Source organism: Tripterygium wilfordii, chromosome 12, assembly GCF_013401445.1.
Source record: "Tripterygium wilfordii isolate XIE 37 chromosome 12, ASM1340144v1, whole genome shotgun sequence".
NCBI lineage: Eukaryota > Viridiplantae > Streptophyta > Magnoliopsida > Celastrales > Celastraceae > Tripterygium > Tripterygium wilfordii.
Window position 1 is genome coordinate 6,504,494 of NC_052243.1, and position 22,037 is coordinate 6,526,530.

The window sequence follows — 22,037 nt, forward strand, 5'->3', positions numbered from 1 at the left end:
ATTCCAATGTGTAAGTACACATTGATATTTTCAATTACATTATTGTGATCATACTTACACAATTCACAATATATTGCTCTAATGTCGTAATTAAAAATTATTTTCTCAAATCAAATCTCTATTCGAAGTAAATAATTACATTATTTCAATGCGTAATTACACTGATAAGTTTTAATTACAAAACAAGTGAATAATGACATTATTCCAATGCGTAATTACACATTGATATTTTCAATTACATTATTGTGATCATACTTACACAGTTCACAATATATTGCTCCAACATTATAATTAAAAATTATTTTCTCAAAATTATATAACAATCGATGGAATCATACAAAAGACTGAGTTCATAACATACAAATATCAATGTGAATTTAATTTGTTTTCTCTTTTGATTCACTTGACAATATATATGTAATTACATAGTTTGCAAGTCTAATTACACTTGATAAATTTATAAGTTTTGATTATATTGTCTTAATTATATCTCATAAACAGTCTGGATGATTATAAAACACCAATGGATAAATTACATTATTTTAATTGGGAATTACACATTGATAATTTCTAATTATATTATTGTGATCATATAGACACATTGATTTATGCGTTGACATGACTCTCATGGAGGAGAGAGAAAAATGTACATTTGAGTTCCAAATAAATTAGTAGGAGAGAGGGAAAAAAATAAATTTGAGTTGAAGAAAAGTATGAGAGAGAAAATTAAATCTGACATAAAGATAAACATGATAAAGAAAAAGTAAATCAAAGTTGATAGTATAAACATGATAAAGAAAAAGTAAATCAAAGTTGATAGTTTGAAACACGTGAGGTGAGAGAGATCATGAGAGAGAAGTGGAGGAAGAGAGAGAAAGTTTACATGTCTCACAAAAGAAGAAGGACTATCCAGAGGAAGAAGCGGGAGGAATGAGCGGGAGTAAAAGAAGCTGCTAGGGTTTTGTCTGACAAAATATCTACCTGACATCTGATGCGTATAGCCAGATAGATTATGGAGTTTTATGGATCAAAATATCTATGGAAGATTAACATTTTCCCTCAAACTAATGCCGCTATTGGAAATTGCGGCATGGAATGCTGTAATTATTAACGACGACATTAGTTTAGTCAAATTTGTCCCGTTAAACAACGGCTTTGCTAAAAACAAAACTTAGCCGTTGTTTCAAACAGCGGCATCGTTAAAAGACAAAAGCATGCCGCTATAATCAATAGCGACACGGTGTCAAATACTTAAATAATTAAGCGTTATATGCTCAATTATTTGTTAAGGGAGTGTTAAATCCAAAAAAAATCCTAGGAATGACCCTTTTGTTGAGTGCCCGGGACCTACTGTAATTTTATTACAACAGGCCCCACCGTAATGCCTTTTTTGGGCATTAAAAATTTTTATTTTTATTTTTAAAAATTATAAATATATAGTGTTCATCACAACGAACACAACGATATATTTTTTGTTTTAAACAAAAAATCAAATCCAATATGAAAGAGACATGACAATTCTAGACCATTAGATATAAATTTAAAATATTAGATGTTTTGATCACAACGAATTTGATTTTTGTTTCAAATAAAAATTATACCGTTGGGTTCGTTATGAAAAAGACTATATATTTATGATTTTTAAAAATTAAAATAAATTTTTTTAATTACCCATAAATGACATTACAACGAGACGTATTGTAATTTTATTAGAGCAGTTACCGGGCATCCTTTTGTTTCACCGTAGTGACATTGCTAAAGATGTCAGCAGTGACATGATGTTAAATACCTAAATAATTGAAAGTGAGCATTGTATGCCGAATTAATTGCTAGAGGAGTGTTGAATCCTAAAAAAAACTCCTAGGAACGATCCCTTCTGTTCCACCATTACTGTTAAGAAATAATGAGCAGAGCAGCAGCAGCAGCCGTGGCGGCAGAGTATCATTCGAAGGACTTCCAATGGGAGACCTTGAAACACGAAATCGAAAGCGATCCCTCCCTCCAATACCACCTCCTCCCGTTCATTTCTCCCATTCCTCAACAACAACAGCGACAACAACAAGAAGCTGAAGAAGACGCGCAAGCATGGAAGCTATTTCACATTCGCCACTCCACTGGAAGGTTCTTCAAGGTTCAAATAAAAACATATTGGTTTGTGTATTTATTAATTATTACCATTTGTATTTCATGGTCTCTGTTCTGTTGATGATGGATAGGAGAGGCGGTACTTGTTGAAGGAATTTCCTGAACTGGTTTCTCGCGGAGAGCTTTCTACGCTTCTGGAGGTGGGTTGCGGCAATGGCAGTACGGTTCTTCCAATACTGCGGTAATCTGAGTATTTTGTATCTGTTGTTTCATGGCTATGCTTGCTTTCCTTGGTAGTCTCGTCCCATTCCCGTTTGAAAAACACATATTGAGAATCCCTTAAAACATGGAATCCTAACTTCAACTGGTATTCCGATTACCATTAATTTTTTTGTTAGCCATTCCATGGTTATTGAATTTCCCTCAGACCTGCTCGTTTTCACTCCAAGCTCCCACTTCCTCTATCTCTGCGCTCTGGGTTCTCTTCAAGTATCTGATTTGAAGTCTCAATTTCCTAGTTTTGGTAATATCATCAACATTAGTATCAACAGCAGTGGTGATTGATATTTTTCTTTCTTTGTTTCTGGATAAAATTTTTTATGCGAGTGGATTGGATTGAGATTGCTGACACTAAATAGCTTTCAGAAAGAGTATTGTAACTCATGAAGGACATCTTGTGGTTCGAGTGGAAAATAGGATTGGTATGTTCAAATTCATTCTTCTAGGAGTTCCAAGAGTGCTTGGTCTAGGAGTCATAGGCATGAGAGGGGTGGCTGAGATGGGAAGAGAGAGACCATAAATATGATATTAGAAGTTGAAGGAGGCCTGAAAAGGAAAACTGGCGGGAGAATTTCCAAACGGATGAGTATTATGGGAACGTAGCCCAAATGAAGAAAAATGTGGTGGAAATTACAGAGGAAGAAAATGCATTGGATATAAGGTGCAAGAAGGACACCTGTTACTGCTGCATTTTCCTGGGACCAAATTTCTTCATCCCCAGTTCCAACAAGTGGTTCTGGATTCCCTCTTAGGCCTGCAAATTCTGGACGGGGGTGATGTCCTATGGACTTGCTTTCTCTGCTGGATATTCAAAATCATTTCGAAGACGGTGTAACAACCGTTCTTGATTAAAGAACAAAGTTGTTTCAGCTAGTGATATTCACTGGGAAGGTTGGCAAGTCTTGAGATCTGGGGCTGTTAGAGAAGCCAAGGTGCAGACTGAGTTTGATAATGACAAAGAGAGAAAAATATTCTGCTTATATATGATATAAAATAGCCTTTCCTGATGTGGATGCAAGAATTGGTTTTACGAAACAAGCTATGCCGATATTCCATACAGGATTCCATGTCAGATATGGCAGTTATTTCACGCAAAGGTTCTGCCCTGGTTAGAAAAAATCATTAGAAGGAAACTATGAACAAGTCTCGCCAGTAGGTTTGAAGCTTGCAAGTTCAAAACTTGGTGATATCTTGCGTATTGAGAAAACAGAGGAACAGATTCATGTTGATACTTGCAAAGTCAGTGAACATGGTTTGGTTGATTTACGTGAGGTGCAAAATTTGCACAGCATCTGAAGAAGGGGGAAGCTGGTGAAAACTGAGCTAGGGGATAAAGTTTTTGCAAGTTACTCGTGAAAACCTGATGGCTATTGTCGATAGAGATACTGGTTCAGGAAAGACAACTGACAACTCAATTGACACAATACCTTCATGATCATGGATACACACTGTCAATGGCATATTAGGCTGCACCAACCAAGGGGATGTGCAGCCATGAGTGTTGCAAACAGTGAAGAGATAGAACTGAGCTAGGGGATAAAGTTGGCCATGCCATTCATTTTGAGGATGTGACTCAGCAAACACCATAATTAAGTACATGACTAATGGGGTGCTTCTTCGTGAGATACTGAAAGATCGTGATCTCGATGAATATCGTGTCATTATCATGAATGAAGCACATGGGAGATCCTAAACACTGAAAAGGTGTTGTTTGAGATACTGAAAAAAGTGGTTACCTGGTGTTGTGATTTTAAGTTCGTTATTAGATGTTATAAGTTTTCAAATTCTTTAGAAGTGTGCCAATTTTGTCACATCCTGGGCAGAACATTCCAGTAAATATTGTGTACAGAAAAACTCCTTGTAAAGATTGTGTTAAATCTGTTGTGAACCAGGCTATGAGTATTTATATCACCAATCCTCCAGGTGATATCCTCATTTTTGTCGCTGGTCAAAATGAGATTCAATCAGCTTGTTATGCCATTGAGGAGCACATGCAACAGATTACTTCATCGAGCAAGAGGGAGGCTGCTGAAACTCTTGGTACTTCCCTTGTAATCCCAGCTTCCAAGCCAAGATATTCCAGAATGCTGAAGATGGGGTTCGAAAATGCATTGTTGCCACGAACATCGCTGAGATGTCATTGACAGTTGATTGAATTTTTTTTTCATTGACTAATGACATAGTCAAATAAAAGTCCACAATCCCAGGATGGGTATGGATGCCCTCCCAGTTTTCCCCATATGCACCATTGTGCTGGACATGCTGGTAGGACTGGCCCTGGCACATGTTATCTGGGCTTTACACTGAGAGCGCTTACCACAATGAAATGCTGCCAAGTCTGGTGCCAGAAATAAAGAGGTCAAATCTTGGCAATGTGGTTTTGTTGCTCAAGTTTCTTAAATTGAGAATTTGTTAGATATCGTGCTTAGTTCTACGCATGGGCATTGGGTATCTAACTGAGCTTGGCAGGAAAATGGTAGATTTTCCGCTTGTCCCCATAATTTCCAAGATGATTTTTGTGGGTGGAGAGTTAGGATGCATGAATGAGATTTTGACAATGGTGTCAATGATTCCAGTGTCGTCCATGTTTTCCTAGCACAAAGCGATTCTGCTAGGGTAAAATTTTTTTTTGTCTCGGAATCTGACCCCTTAGCACTACTTAATGTGTATCAGCAATGGGAAAAGCTATTTTATCGTGGAGACTGGTGTAAGAACCATTTTTTGCATGTTAAAGGATTACAAAAGGCTAGGGAGGTTAGATCGCAGCTTCTGGATATTCTCAAGAAGCTTTGGATCGACTAACATCTTCTCAGCAAGAGTGGGACGTTATATGGAAATCGATTTTGCTAGAGAAGAGGAAAGCGATTCTTCTAGGGAAAAGTTCTTTGTCCCAGAGTCTTACCACTTAACACCACATAATGTGTATCAGCAATGGGAAAAGCATTTTTATCGTGGAGACTGTGCGATGACCATTTTTTGCATGTTAAATGATTACGAAAAGCTAGGGAGGTTAGATCGCAGCTTCTGGATAATCTCAAGAAGCTTCGATGGAATCCTTTAACATCTTGTGAGTAGTAATGGGACATTATAAGGAAAGCCGTTTGCCCTGTTCTTCTACAATGCTGCAGCACTGGAGGGTGTTAGTGAGAATGGAATGTGTTCCCATTTACTCCCAAGTAGTACACTCTGCGGTCTGGGTTTTACTCCAGATTATATGGTTTATGACAAATTGATTATGATTTCAAAAGAGTACATGCAATGTGTTACCGCTTTGGATCCCCCAATGGCTTTTAGAGAGTATTGCTTGACTTGTTACAAAGTTGGTGTATTTTTAGCACCTCTTGGTACCTCTGCAACAAATTTATTTTTTCCTTTTAAGAAACTCACGTAAAAAAAAGATCTGCTCGGCAAACTTCTGGATCTCGTTGTCTTGCACACTTTCATCATTCAGTTTCTTGCTTTTTCTTTTTATTTTTTCGTAGTTCCTTACAGTTCCTGGCACTTCTTTTAGGCGCAATCAGATAATTTTTTTGGAAGATTGGTAATGTTCTAATCAGCCCTTGTCCAAGTCACAGTTATTGGGGATTTAAGTTTGTGGTCGTTAACATCATTTTTACCCTAGACAATGTTGATTTGATAATTTGGGAAACGACAATGTTTTGTTGAATATTGCAACTTGTATTTGCAGTTCTTTTGTTGTCACCAATAACATTTGCTAATTCTGCTAGTAGAAATCAAAATAAAGAGAAATTCACATTATAAATTTTGGATTGCTGTTTTGGTGTTTTTTATGTGGATGTTTTAAAGATGAATTGTTAATGTCAAGTCCCTTTTTTTAATGCTCTAGATCTTGCTCTTAAGCTTATATCTTATATCCTTACAAAATACTATTTCCTTGCCTTTTGCAGTGGCAACAAGGAAATCATTGTATATGCATGTGATTGTAGCGATGAGGCTCTTGAAAAGGCTAATAAAGAGATTGTAGATGGTACTGATGCGGCCTCTTTTAAGCATCGATTCCACCCATTCCATTGCGATTTTTCGTTGCATGGGTTTCCAAAGTGGTTGGCATGTGATTCTTGCCAGAAATCATTTTTGCCTAAGCAATACAATAGCTTTTCAGGTTTTTGTTAACTTTATCCCCTTCCTCTGCCCTTGGTTGATGTCGATTGCTGTTAGTATTCTTTAAGAGATGATATTGGTGTCTGTTTGCTTTGCCAGATGTTGAAAGTGAAAATGAAGTCCTTGTAAATGCTTCGCATTCGTGGAAAGAAAGTGGATGTTGCATTGGTGGAGTGGACTTTGTTACTATGGTATGCTTATTCTTTCACTAAGATCTATTTGGCATGAGCAACTATGGGGCATTTAGTTTTTCCTTGTAAATGAGATTTTTTCTCTCTTTTTTATAATTATTGGCTATTGACTTGGATATCTTCTACATGGGGCAGTTCCCAGTCTTTGTTCAACTTGATATTTGAATTGCACGACAACCATGGATCTCCTGTAGAATTTAAGGTTGACTTTTTGATGAAAGATATTAATATTTTTGATGTGCCAGACACTACTTTTATTACTAAATGACAGAGAGAATGTTTCTTGATATTCAAAATCCATTCATTCAGCTTGACATGTCAGTCAATTACAAACCAGTTGTTTTCGTTATGGCAAGAAAAACACTGATTCAGAAAAATAATTCTGTAAAAATCGAGTTATGCTCTTGAATTTTAATTTTACACTAGTTAATAAAAATTAACATTTTTTTGCAATCATTTTTTGAAATGCAAGCTTCTAGTGTACAGTTGCATGACTTTTCTTTTTTCCATGACTCTCGACCCTAAAGAACTCCTGAATGTGCATTTGGGTTATGCTTTCAAAGGTTATATTTTCTTTTCTTTTGCTTTTTGCAGGCAAATTTTGCTTTTTAACGTTCACTCTGCAAAAAAGCAATCAAATTTTCCATGTTAATAACCCATAGCAAGTTTTCCACCTACTGTAGTGGCCATCAGCTCAAATTTCTCCCTACCTTTTTTTTGAGTTGTAATGAAGAAGAAAGAAAATATTAAAAATGAAAAAGAGCAAAGAGATAATATGATACCATCTTGAACAAAATCCTCTTTATTATACACTTAATGCTGCTGATCCTGGCATCCTTGATTCATCCAATCCAAGGATTTTTGTCAAGTGGTATTGTTGGAATGCTGTAAACATCCTCATTGCCCAGGAGAAGAAGCTTTTCAGTACATTATAAAATGCTCGGTTTCCTTGTAGTTAGATATAGCAAGAACTGAAACTATAGAGCCACTTGAGTTCCAACGATGTATTTCTTGGACCAACAAGAAAAAACCTCTGGTTTCTCATCTTTCTGTTTACGTAGTTGATCAAGTATCAAATCACCATCACTAAAAACCACTTAAAGTTTGAATGATCCCATAAGTCCGAGCAATTGGTTCTTTTTCATTGTTAAGAGTTGTTACTTTGCCGCAATCCATGCTACAATTAATGTGGTTTTTCAAAGCAATACCATGAGCTTCTGCATCCTCTTCAAAGTTATTGCTTGAAGTTTAAAGCAAAAGCGACAAGTGGATATGACATTACTTCTGCTGTTGTGTGATGGGACAGATTTTCACATTGTCGGCTGTATCACCCCATAGGATGCCAACAGCTATAACAGAGTGCTTTTCTGTCTTGAATCCTGGTGGTCTCCTCTTATTTAGGGATTATGGTAAGAAAAAATCCACTAAGAAAAAGAAAAGAAAATTTGGTATGATGATTTATTATAAAATTCGTAACTGTTGCACATTTATTTAGTTGTCTTCCATATTTTTAGATTGACAATGTCTGCTGACAAAAGTCGATTGTGATGAAGCTCAGGCCTCTATGACATGACCATGCTGCGGTTCGAGCCACACAAACGGGTGGGATTTAGGGAGTACATGAGATCGGATGGAACACGCTCTTATTTTTTCTGTTTAGAAACTGTCAGGGATCTCTTTCTGCATGCTGGCTTCATTGAGGTATTAACTCAGCTGTAATTGTGTTGTCGTAGTTGCAAATAAATATCTCTGTAATGTGATATATCAGGTAACATGCAACTCGAATACTGTAAGTGATCGGGAATAAAAATAATGCTGCATTTTTTTTGGAGATGTAAATCTTATTTTGTGGTCGTAAATTCATAATACCTAAACTTGTTTGCAATCTAAATAGACCAAAATCTCTTGAATTGAATTTATTCTCAATTACCTTTGTTACAAGTAAATTTTCACCCAATACCTTAATTTTCGAGATAGAACAGTTAAGATCTTTCTTCTTCCTTTTTCTGCTGAATAATTGGGTGCTCATGTATTTGCAGCTTGAGCTAGAATACTGCTGTGTTAATTCAGAGAATCGCAGAAATTCAAAGAGCGTGCGCAGGGTGTGGGTTCACGGAAAGTTTCAGAAGCCTGTATGAAGTTTTCTATCAAGATCGCTATAGTTGAGTTAACCCATTTCGAAGATGTTATAAACGATTGTTGTATCCAGAAGCTTTCGGTTGCCGACTCCTTTTCCTTCTTCAGGTTAACACCACTTCAGTGTTGCTTTACCTTAATTTTCTGATGTGGAACCACAACTTGTCATGCATGGCGAGAAATAAGTGTTGGATGGTGTTTGTGTACACAGCAAAAATCAGATCTGATAATTACACGACTACTAGAACGCCTTCTGATTGTGCTATGATATATGAACAAAATTCAGCATGAGGTAACTGGCTAAGAACTCCATAAATCAAAAGAGAAAAATCCATGGGTTATATTGTTAAAATTGGACCTCATGCGTATGTAAATAATCTGTGAATTTACTTAACCGAGCAATTATTTCCTCCAGCCTCCGGTTTCGCTCATCCTGCCTCCTCACTTGTTTTTGGAACTCATGCCGCAAGGTAGTGATCTCCCCTCTAAACTGATCAGTTAACTCGGTTTTCATCCTAGTCATGCGCTCCTCCAACTCCTATTGTGAATATTGAGGATGCGATCCAGATGAATATGGATCGTAGACACAATCTTTCTTATTGAACCTAGTCACCTCCATGAATATGGAGTTGTCATCCGTCGGCTCAAGAGGTAAGTCTCTAGAGGCCGATGCTTGAGTGGACTGAGCTTCCTTCAGCTTGTTGAAGTCATCCTGTATCAATATTAAAACAAATTATAATATCAAATATCATCATGATTTAAATATCATATTAATATTCAATTTAATAAAATTTATATTACTCACAAATGTTGTGGCTGCTCGGTTTTCAACGAAATCTTGAGTACCCTTTCTCAAATGGGTACGATGAAAGACCTCAACTTGAGTGGGCTCCCGACCATATTCTTCTCTTTGGAATGTAAGTTAAAGAAAAATTAATTTTGAATTTAAAGTAGCTAAACAATTGAAAAATAGGTAAACTTGATTTAAAATTATAAAATTTAATTACCAATTTTTTACAATAGTCTGTGTAAGGAATAGATCCATTGGTATTTAGGCCTCACCATTTGGCCCGCGTGTCTGGGCCCGGCCCGAACCCGGTCCGGGCCCTGCCCGATTTTACATCGGGCCTGTGTAGCCCGACCCGAAGCCAGACAGATTGGGTCAAATTCGGGCTGGCCCAAAGCCCAACCCAGGCCCGGCTCGAAAAAGCCCACTATCTTTCTCCTCAGTCCTCACATTCCTCCTCTACTAGTCTGCTCCTCACACAGTCACACTGTCATACTAGTATACTACTCTGCCATTGCCAATTTGCCCGGCTATCCCTTTACATACTAATCTACACTATAGACTTGACTAAACATGCTACAAGCATACATGATACACGACACCTCCCTCAAGTCTCATCTCTAACAAGTGAGTTCTTTCATCTCTCTATCTCAATCTTGCTTTAATGCTTTGTCGACTTCTAGTTTTGCCCGTTGAGTTGCAGCCTTGTAGAGTAACAGAGACCAAAGTTGTAGGTGGCCGTTGAGTTGAACTATGGAAAAAATTCTGAATTCTAATTTATGAGACATCCGACCGTTTCTACTTGCTACAACCCCCATGACTCAACATTCAACCATTACAAATACCAGCCCTTACCCATTCCCATTCTTCACAAATCACATTCTTACAATTTCACTTCTCAATTCTCAATCTCAATCTCACAATTTCTCTCTCTAAAACCCACTTCTATAGTTCTACTGATAGTCTGCATTCTCTGCTTCGCCGCGGCAGCTTCATGCGTCTGCCTCTCTCTGATCAGACAATCAGATGGCTTCTTGCTACGGCAACTTCACGCGTCTTCCTCTCTCTGCTCTGAAAGTCTAAATCGTCTGGTGACTCTAGTCTGATACTACGGTAGCTTCACACATCTCCACGAGTCCACAAGGACGACGACTGTGACGAAGTTCAACTGTCTGTTTTGTTCAAGAGTCGAGAGTTCAACTTCCTTTATCCTAAGTTCCTATCTTATCTATAAAGACTATAATCTTATTGGTTGGGTAAATTTCGTTATATCTCTATTCTCTAATATATATATGAATATGATATATGATATATATGATCTCTTCAAATGTTAGACAATTTTTTAATTTTCTTTTATTAATTAATTCTTATGAATACATTAATACATACTTGACAGTTGATACTTGTATACTATTAATCTATTATAATTTATAATTGTATTTATATATTTATATGTCTAACGGACTAACATTACCTATTTGTTTTGTTAGGTTAAAGTGAATTGCAATTTGTACAAGCACAATTGATAATTTGGCATCTCATCTTCAACTTATTATAGAGAATTGAATTTTTGGGGTAATTTCTTATTTATAAATTATTGCACCTTTAATTTGATTTAGTATGGACCCTAGGCATAACGTTGATAACACCACAATTCCTACCACTATTGATGAGGAGGATGCTATTGTGAGGGAATCCATTGGATCTCCCGATACTTAACCTCAAACTCAAAATGAGTCTACTTCCACTGATACAACTAGAAGTGTTAAAACCCAAAAGGCGACTAGTGATGCATGTAAATTTTTTGATAGAATTATAATTACAAATCCTAATAATGCTAAAGTAGTGAAAGCAAAATGTTTAACATGTGGTAAGCTATTAAGTGGTGCATCTAGTGGAGGTACCAATCATTTGATATGTCACTCTAATAAATGTAGACAAAATAGTAATGTAGATATCAGAACACAAATGCAATTAAATGTAGATCAAACAGGAAATGTAGCTAATTTTCAATATGATGAATCACGTGCACGTGAAGAGGTAATAGATTATATGGTTAGGGCCGAACAACCATTTACTTTTGTTGAAAAGCATGATTTTACTGGTATGATTCAAAGGGGCATTAATCCTCAATATCATGATTTTTCTGCTACAACTGTGAAAAGGGATACTATAAATAAATTTCAAAGTAGATTACTTGAATTGAAGAATTTTTTAATAATTTTGATGGAAAAATATGTCTTACATCTGATATATGGACTTTTGTCCAAAAAATGAGTTATTTATCATTGACATCCCATTATATTGATAATGAATGGAATTTGAATAAAAAAATTATTAGTTTCAAAATGTTAGAATCCCCTCATATTGGATTCTCGATATCGAATTTAATTCTACAAGAACTTGAATACTTAGGCATTAGTAGCAAAATATTTTCTATTACACTAGATAATGCTAGTAATAATGAAGTTGCTCAAAGAACAATGAGACGCTATCTTACGCTACCTGTAGGTGGAAACTTATTTCATGTTCATTGTTGTGCACATATTTGTAATTTGATAGTTCAAGATGGTTTACACATTTTACATAGCATTAATTCATCTATATTCAGATACGAAATGTTTAAAAATTATTGTGTAAAATTACACATGAAGAGGAGAAATATTCCACTAGATGTACCTCATAGATAGAACTCAACATATTTACTATTAAACGTGGCAATAAATTATAGGAGGGTCGTAGATTTATTTTGTGAAGAAATGAAAGAAAAATATGGTAGTTCAAATTTACAAGTACCTAGTGATTATGATTGGGCAATTGCTGAAGTTATTGGAGATTTTTTAGATGTTTTTCATACTTCTACAAAGATATTTTGTTTAATTTATTATCCTACATCTAGTCGAGTGCTTATGCAATTAACACATATTTGTATGACATTTGATAAATATTCACAATTTGATGCTTTTAAAAATGCTTTGGTGGCAATGAGAGAAAAAATTTCAAAATATTTTGATCCTTTACCAATTTTATTTAGTATTGTTGTGGTTATGGATCCTAGGTGTAAGATTGAAGTATTAGAAGTACGGTTAGAAACATGATACGCTAATGATCAAGAAAAAGTCAAAACACAAATGAACGAAATAAATAATTGTTTGACTCAATTGTATGATGAATACAAAAATCAACTAGGAGAGCATAGGACACCACAAAATGTTACTGGTTCGAGTTCTTCTTCCTCGTCTTCGTCTAGATTCTTAGGAGGATTTCAATTGCTAAAAAGTAGACGAACTCACTCATCTACATCGTCTAGTGGGTCAACTTCTGAATTAAAAATGCATCTTGATCAATCTGTAATTGTGATTTTGATGATAATCCTAATTTTGATATATTAGCTTGGTGGAGGGTACAACAGGGCAGGTACCCTTTACTCTCCAAAATGGCCCGTGATTTACTAATTGTTTCAGCTTCGACCGTAGCGTCAGAAGCAGCTTTTAGTGCAGGTGGGAGAGTTGTGTCTATAACTCAGAGCAGTCTTGGTCCAACAACTGTAGAAGCATTAGTCTGCCTTAAAGATTGAAGTTTGGCAAATCAAAGATTGCAAAAACATATACGCGAAGCTGAACTTATTGAAGAAATGAACAACTTAAAGTTATCAAGACCGGAATGGATTGAAGATAGTTCTACCGATGCTACTGAAGATTGAAGAATAATCATAAATAATAAATTGTATGTGTAGCTAAATAATTATGCATTTATAATCAAAGAAATGAGAGTGATGCAAATGATTGATAGTATATTGTATATAGGCGCCAACCTAGTTAGGATGTATATATAGTATATATGATGTAATTTTCACCCTCTATAAAATATTCTTCAATTATATAAAAATTAAAGTAGAATTATGACATTAATCAATTGTAAGTAATATGTATCTTTTTTTAAAAAAGTCAAAAAAAAAGTCAATGTCCTAAGGCCCGAGGCCCGAAGATCAAAACCGAGCCTGGGCCTGGGCCTAAAAAAGTTGGGCTGGGCCAGGCCCAGCTCCATGCCGAGCACTATCGGTATTAAGGCAACCGCCAGTCTCAGATGCTCAGTTGATCTTTCACTTTTCCCTTTTCCTCACATAGTCTAGATGTGCCCAAAGCTTTTCAAGATCTACTCTTCTCCCTCATCTATCCATTGACCATCGTCTCTCTCATTCCTAACCTTCTCCATCATTTCCCGCAATAAATCTTCATTCTTCTTATTCCACAATTTCAATGCGTCACAATCATAGGCATGGTCCAATTCTGTTGTACATCCATGAGCGAGACTTGTGTACTTCCATGATAAATAGAAAACTCAAATGTGAATGGATGAAAGAGAAAGAGGTAGCAAGATAGATTAAGCAGAGAAAGAATAGAATGATAAACGAGAGAGCAAGTGAGAATGGAGGTAGGTAAGAAGAAAGATTGTTAGTGAAAATCATATTGTATCAAAAAACTTTTTTTAATTTAACAACAAAATATTTTTTCCGTCGCTAAAATCTTTCTTTTTGGGACGAAAATGATTTTCCGTCGCTAAATTTAACGATGCATTTAAGTTCCCGTCGCAAAAAAGCTGATGTTCTGACACCATATGTAAAAACCTGTTTTTTTCTGATGGACATGACGAAAATTTTCCTTCACTATTCTTAGCGACGGAAAAGTCATTCCGTCGCTATTTTGTGACGGAATATGGTGTCCATTGCTAAATTACGTTGCAAATCCATCACTAATTTTGACGGGTTTTCGAGCCAAATTTTATCACGGAATTTATGACGGAAAAATTTAGCGATGGATTTTGTTGTCGCTAAAGTCATCACAAACTATCCTTATTTTCAGTTGACTTTTGCGATGGAATATCTTTCGATTTTCGTCGCAAAATTCACAATTTCTTGTAGTGAACGACGGACTTAATATACATAAGTAGGATATATGATGTGACATGTATGTGAAACTAAAAATAAAGAATTGACGAGTCTTGTATACAATAAAAAGAAAGGAAATGCACCCACTGAAAATTGAAAGTATTGACAAAGGTGAGGGTTGTCACTACTACTAAATTCAAAATGTTTTGATGTGATATGTGATTTGTCTATTTGATATGATAAATTCTTTATTAACAAAGAAATTATTTATTATGGAAAATACACTTTTATAAAGGATTAAGTTTATTCCACAATTTCAATACTTCGCTTTTCATCCTCATGGTACTTATGATGGGTAATCATTTTGTCAATTTCCTTTAAGTTGTTTTTATGAGATCTCTGATCTGACGTCATTTTCGAGTTTGATATTTGCCTAAATCTTGTAATGTTCCTGTATGTGTATATACATGTAAGTATATCTCTTTCTATGCATTTGTAATATATGCAATGCTATGTTTCTATTTTGATTGCGTATACAGAGAACGGAGCTATTACAAGTACAACCCAAGAATTATTAGGTTTGGTTCAGAATCTCAGGCCTCCAGTATATGTTTAACTCTGTTATCTTCTGCCACTGTTTCTAAGGTTAAAAAAAAATAAAGTTAAAGCTATTTTTTCCTCTTTTTTCTTCTATGTGCCACTTTCTCTTGGTAGGACTTTTTTTTGCCTCATTTAGTCTTTTTTCTTTTTTTTTTCCAAAGACAAGGACGGACCACATGAGAAGACCATTTATTTAAATTTTAAAGTCCATGTACGAACTAATGAGTTTAGTTTTCAGCATTCTATTTTGTTTTTTTCTTGGGCCTAATGGTATCGAATAAGGTTTTAGGATTTTAAACTAATCAGATATGGATTTTTGTATTGAACCAGCTGATATAATTGGGTAATGTAAATGTTGGCATGAGCGAGCATTTTGATAGATGGATAGCTGTATTAGAGCAAGTGATTTTGGAGTCTTTTAAGTATAATTGGCTAGAGTGGGATGGGTTTCAACGATTTTTTTTTTTTATGAAAAATGACATATTAATACCACTTTCAAAATTATTAGACATTTAGGTCCACACCAAAAAAAAACTTTATCCCTCATAAGTCTATTTTTATTTTTATAATATTTAAATCATTTAAATTTGAGAAAATTAAAGATAAGTCCCTCATTGGAAAGTTTTATTACAACAATGACACTCTTAAAAGTCTTATTCCATAAAGTTCATATAGTTTGAACTAATATTCCAAGAAAGACAAAAAGTCAAAATATATGGTTTTATTGTCTAAAATACCCTTATCTTCATTCTCAAACATGGCACATGCCTCCTGCACATGATTCATCTTAGACCTCCATCAAAAGCTTTGTCTTCACTGTCGGAAGTTTCGTCTTCGTCCCTTGTGGCTTATTTGAGAGTTTTATGGCATTTTTCAGTGATTTTTCATCCGGATATTTGTTGTGTTCGAATTAGATCTACTCATACTCACCACGAGACTTGTAGATCTTGTTGTTTTTCTTCGATCTATCATCACATCATTATTTTCGGCAGTTTCTGTGATGATTTTCGTGATTTTTTGGTTCTAATGTGAGATTTGCATACTGCAGATGATATGTTATCTATTTCGATTAATTTGATATCTGTCATAATGTTATCTGTCTTGTTAAATGTTATCTGTTTTGTTAAAATGTTATCTATCCTTAATGAAATGTTATCTGTTTGAATTTCCAAAATGACCAAAACCGATAACATATCAGAACAGATATAATATCTGCAGATTCAGATTTGATTTCAGAAGAATATTGACAGATGCAAAACATATATAATATTGATAGATACAAAACATATATAATATCTTATACGAAATAGATATAATATCTACAGATTCAGATCCGATTTCAAATGGAAAAAAAAGTTTGAAAAAACAATAAAACCTCAAAGGTGATGTGCCTTGGTCTATGGAGTTGATTGGAGGTGTTGATAATCGCCAATGTTGGCCGTATTGGTCGGATCTAGCTCTTTTTCAAACGGTGACCATGATTTCACGAAGCTTTTTCAGCAACTCGAGTGATTTTCTACAATTGGTGATGACTAGGCCTTAATCGAGCTGACCTAGAGCTTCATTTTGATAGTTTGTTCGCCGAAAATGATGGTCGGACAACCAACTTCCGATATGGTGGCGCAAGGAAGGAGGAGGAAGAAGAGAGGAGGAGGAAGAAAGGAGAAATAGGGAGGAGGAGGGAGGGTATTTTGGTAAGTTGATAAGTTTTGTCCTTTTTTCTGAAGTTTTTTTAAAATTGTCCTTGTTGGAATACAACTTTTAAGTTTTGTCCTTAAGGATAAAAACCCCTTTAAATTTTATCTTATTTAGTTTTTGTCTATTTTCAAAGAGAATTAGATCTAATATGGTTTTCTCTCTTGTTATATTCTATATCTCTCTTATCACAATAACTTTCTCTCTCCTATTGCATCTCTCTCTCATCACAATAATTTTGTCTCTCCTACTGAATCTCTCTCTCTCTCTCTCTCTCTCTCTCTCTACTACATCTCTCTTTATTACGTCTTTCCCTCTCTCTCATATCTTTTTATGGATGTCGTTTTGGTCCAAATATGACTGAGCATTATGTGTCTCTATGAGGGGAGTCTAATGGTGATGGTGGTATCGTAAATTATCGTCGAAATCAGCCGGATCTGAAGTTTTGTTTCCAAATTATAACACAGGGCGACCAATGTTACTGTTTTGAAATAGTAACATTGATCGACCAATGTTACTATTTTAAAACGGCCATATCCGGTGGCCATTTTGGACCGTACCTGATTGAGCATTGTGCGTCTTAGTGAGGGGAGTATAATGGTAGTAGTGGTATGGCGAACCATCGCTAAAATCGACTGGATCTGAAGTTTTTTCAAATAGTAACACTGACCAACCAACGTTACTGTTTTGAAATAGTAGCATTGGTAACACTGACTAACCAATGTTTTTTTTTTTGAAATAGTAACATTGACCAATGTTACTATTTTAAAACGGCCATATCCAGTGGCTGTTTTGGGCCATACCTGGCTGAGTATTGTGTGCTTTAATGAGGGGAGTCCAACTGTGATAGTGGTATGACGAACCGCCATCGAAATCGATCGAATTTGAAGTTTTTTCCAAATAATAACACTGGCTTACCAATGTTACTGTTTTGAAACAGTAACATTGGCCGAGATGGATTTGAGGAAGAGAAATGAGAGACCCTAGGCTAGTGAGAGAAAGAGACCCTAGGCCAGTGAGACAGAAAGGAAAATCAGTGTTGCTTCGTCAACAACCTTTCCCCCACAACCATCATCACCACCACCCCGACAACCACCTCCACCATCATCAGTACCTACAACATCTATCCAAAACCATATGAAAGACCAAGCTAACATACCTGTATCATGTCCTGTAAGTGGACTGCAACTCGTCATTGGAAGATGAGACGAAAGTCGAGAAAAACCAAGTGTGGACGAGTGAGAGATGTGGATATACGTCCACATAATTGATAATACATGAGATAAATCAAATTCAGTATTTGATTTATTCTTAGATATTATCTTAAGGTGATAAAGTAGTCACCTAATCAGTTTAGGAGACTTCAATCCTTATCACTTAATTGCCTATAAATACAAAGGTTAGTTCCTTGTATTTAACACACCAAATAATATATGTAAACACCCTCTCTCAAAAACTCCAATCTTTCGCCTAAGTGATCAAGACTAGTTAGGGTATGAATATTGGGAGGACTCTAGTAGCGATCCTCGATTCTAGACATGTTCGTAGATCCGTGTTAGTCACCGACGTACCAACGATAAGTGACGTGGAACCAAACAGCTCGATCCGTGAATCTACGCTACAACAGGCATTCCGCTGCGTACTAATACATATGTATGTATTTTACTTTTTACAATGACATTATTGAGCATATCAATAAAGTCGATGATAAGATTCAGAGAATCATTTAGGATGGATATGTAATGCCTGAATATGAACAATATTTGGCATAGAAGAATACCCTCCCGATATATTGGCACAAGGTATTGAATTGATCGATACTTTTTACCACAAGAAATACTTACAATTCAATACCGATGGGTTTAACCCACTCGTAAGTGTACGTGCCGAAAGACAGTAATTGGTGAATGGGATCGAATCCATGAAGATTGTATTAATTACCAACTATAACTACTAATAATAGTGTAAAATAAATCACAGATGCTGTAAATATCAACTAACAATAAAATTGAATTAAATATCAATGGATGAAAACTAGCTTCGGTTTGGTGTGTCAACTACCTCCACCTGTGCACACAGATTAATACGCATTCACACAATTTAAAAGTTTAACAATGTCAATTGAAAGGCTTTGGTCCAGCTACAGTCAATTAGATTTCCCTAAACAATGATCATGACTTTGGTCCAGTTGCAAGATCTTTTCTTATCAAAGGAGTCTTGGTTGGTCTATCCTAAGAGTTTCCTAAGACAAGCATAGGCACTAGGAAATCAACAATTGCACAATTTAGGATAATGGTCTATTACCCAATCAATTATGTCCTATGTTCCCAAAACTAGGATCTTACGTAAGTTCTTGTTACTTCGTCAAACACCGGGTCATGGTCAGCCGAATATGTTCAACTAACAATTCCTAGAATTGTGATGTTGATCAGGCATGCATAACAATAGGAAATAAGCAATCAATCCAGGGAACAAAGAATTAAACTTAGTCTGAATGTCGATCAAATCTGTGCACAAGGTTTTTGGTAGAAGAACTTACCAAACCCTAGCTAGAAAGAGTTTAGTTACACATAATCATAATAAAAACCACAAAAATACTTATTAAGAATGTTCGAATCAATGGGAAAATTTAGATTTGCCGAAGAATTTGGATTGCCAAGCTTGATGTGCCCCCTCCTTCTTGCCATTACTCTCTATCCAAATTAGGTCCTCAACCGTGCAGCCAAAAAAAATCTCTATTTCCCCAGCATAACACTGCTTATATGTTTCTTTAACAAACCCTAAGATGGCCCACCTGTATTTGCCACATCAGCAACGTAAATGTGCAAGTTTGATTCCTACGTTCTACGGCCGCAACAGGTTACAAAGTCTGTCCAGTGATAACTTTATTCTCCATCAGTACCTGTACATAAAAACATTGATATGGGCAGTATTTTGCACTAATCAACATCGAAAACTAACAACTTTAGGCCCATAAAAATAGGTGTATTTTACACCTAACAAGATCTCCCAAACTTAAACCTTGCTTGTCCTTAAGCAAGCAATCAAGAAAAAATTTAAACCATTTAAGCATTAATTGAACAACTTCAATCAAGAATTGGCATTACAAGTACTTTCTCATTATTTCAATGCAACCTTGACATTCAGTAGAGAATTGCACAACCTAAACTCTGCTCACAACTACTCCAGTTCATACATTTATTTTCACACACCCTCACAAAGGTTCACACATAATATATGGGAAAAATTTTCACTTAAGTGTTTAAGGGCAGTGTTTACTCTTTTATGAACCCATAACCTGCAACCATTTGCCCACATGTCCACCAACCTTACTTCATGCTAAAATTCTCATTCAATGAATCAGAAGGACTTAATTGGGAGCAAGAAAATTGGCTAAGGAAGGCTAAAAAATGCACAAGATCAATATAAATTGGATTCAAACTAAAGTCATTATAATCCAATCACAATTAAGTTCAATGCAACAAGGATAAGCTTCAAGAAATAACATAAGCTAGATAAGGTACGGTTCAAACAAAACAAATGATGAGTATGCCATATATCACCAAGTCTCAAAAATAGGCATCCATCATAAGACTAATCCTAACTCCATCTAGCCTAACCAACATAATAGAATAACAAGAGCTTCCATTCCTCCAAAGTAACAAGTCAGAGTATCACCAAACCTAATCAGAACATCAACATATCAAACAAATAAAATCAGGGTAAGGTCCAATCACGAATCATGTCAAACATTTCCTTCTGTTGAGCTTCAAATCTCTACTGAGCCTCCTTTTTCTCTTGCACATGTGTTCCAATACTCATCTAAAGTGACTCAACAGTTGACTCAAGATGCTCAAGCTGGGTTACCACCTACCCCTGTAATATTCCAACTTGCTCAACCTCAGCACCCAAATGAGCCACTTTCTCATCAACAACTTCCAATCTCTCTTCCAAGCTACCATGACCTGCACCATCATTCCCTTCTTCAGTGTTATGAACCCGAGATTCTTCAGTTGTACAAGAAGTTTTTTGTTGCTGCCTAATGAGCTGCACCTCACTTCTTTCAAACCAGAGTCTGTTAAGAGGTGCCTTCCTTCTCTCCTGCACATCTCCCAACTTCTTTTCCATATTTTTAGCAAGACATAAAGTGGTAATCAACACCCCAAATGGCAGCACCTGACCAGGTTTGTTGTCCAACTTTACCTTGACAATGTGATCGTAAATAGTACTGGCTATACAAAAATCCATATCACAGATTATTGCATACATCAAATAGCAAGATTTTGTATTGACAATGGAAAGATGAGTCTCAGGTATCACATTCCTGGTCACAATCTGGGATAACAGTCTATAAGGCTACATTAAATCAACATATAAAATAACATTCTTATTTGGCTCATCACTACTATTCCCAGTCAAAGTTTCCATCACAATTCTCCAGTCAGGCCATACAGTACTAGCATTTGAGGTTCCAAAATCCCAAAATTTGAAACTAGGTTTCTTCAGTGGTTCGGGTAAGCTTAATACAGATGAAACCCTTCTTGGGTTGAAAAAGAATTGCTTACCACGAACATATGCTACACAATGGTTATCATTGACTGTCAAATTTGCATAAAATTCATATACCAATTTAATAGCCACATCTGGAACACTGCTGATGCTGAGTCATCCCCGCTCCTTCAACTTGTAATACCAGTTAACTTTCTAGAAGTGTTCTACCATAACATGGCATTCCACATGTAAAGCCCTTTTTGACCACACTTCCTCATACTCAGTCTGAACTTCAGGGGATATGAATCTGTCAAAGCCTTCTTCTTCTTCAGCAGGGGCATCCGAACTCTAGATCTCCTTTCCCTTTTTCTTGCTTGCTAACTCCTTCTTCCTCTTTGCACTCCTAGTAGCCATGGATGAATTCTGTGTTGTTGCAAGAGTTAAGAGAAACAACCCAAGTCCAATTTCTCAAAAGATTGGACTTTCTCCTTTCTTTGGGTGAAAAAGGTAAGGGAATTGGGTTTTGCGGCTGTAAAATGGGAGTTACCAAACCCTAATCCGTAAATACACTTTTTTTTTTTGAGAATTGGCTACTTCAGATTTAAGTCCCCGATTTTTGTGTGAGCTTCAGGTAGCACTTAGGTCACCAACAAGTTGTAAATTTGCCAGAACTCTATTATACACTTCTCCCAATATTCAGAACTGCCTTCCTTCAAACACCACACTTAAACTCCTCCTCACCTTATCAATCACCTTCCAAACA

The 22,037-nt window shown here is 35.9% G+C and overlaps 1 protein-coding gene across 1 annotated transcript; it reads left to right on the plus strand.

Moving 5' to 3' along the window:
• Positions 1–1,809: 1,809 nt before the first annotated feature.
• On the plus strand, positions 1,810–9,067 carry LOC120010324 (tRNA N(3)-methylcytidine methyltransferase METTL6). Its single transcript, XM_038861097.1, has 7 exons — positions 1,810–2,131; positions 2,217–2,326; positions 6,273–6,487; positions 6,586–6,677; positions 7,984–8,086; positions 8,236–8,378; positions 8,717–9,067. The coding sequence occupies exons 1-7, from the start codon at positions 1,904–1,906 to the stop codon at positions 8,813–8,815; spliced, it is 990 nt and encodes a 329-aa protein (XP_038717025.1). The 5' UTR covers positions 1,810–1,903; the 3' UTR covers positions 8,816–9,067.
• Positions 9,068–22,037: the final 12,970 nt, after the last annotated feature.

Bases quoted from the DNA above. Each gene is read 5' to 3' on its own strand.
- LOC120010324 (XM_038861097.1), top strand. From the start codon at position 1,904: ATGAGCAGAGCAGCAGCAGCAGCCGTGGCGGCAGAGTATCATTCGAAG. The intron at 2,132-2,216 runs GTTCAAATAAAA...GATGATGGATAG, and splicing joins CCACTGGAAGGTTCTTCAAG to GAGAGGCGGTACTTGTTGAA. The intron at 6,678-7,983 runs GTATGCTTATTC...GTGATGGGACAG, and splicing joins GAGTGGACTTTGTTACTATG to ATTTTCACATTGTCGGCTGT.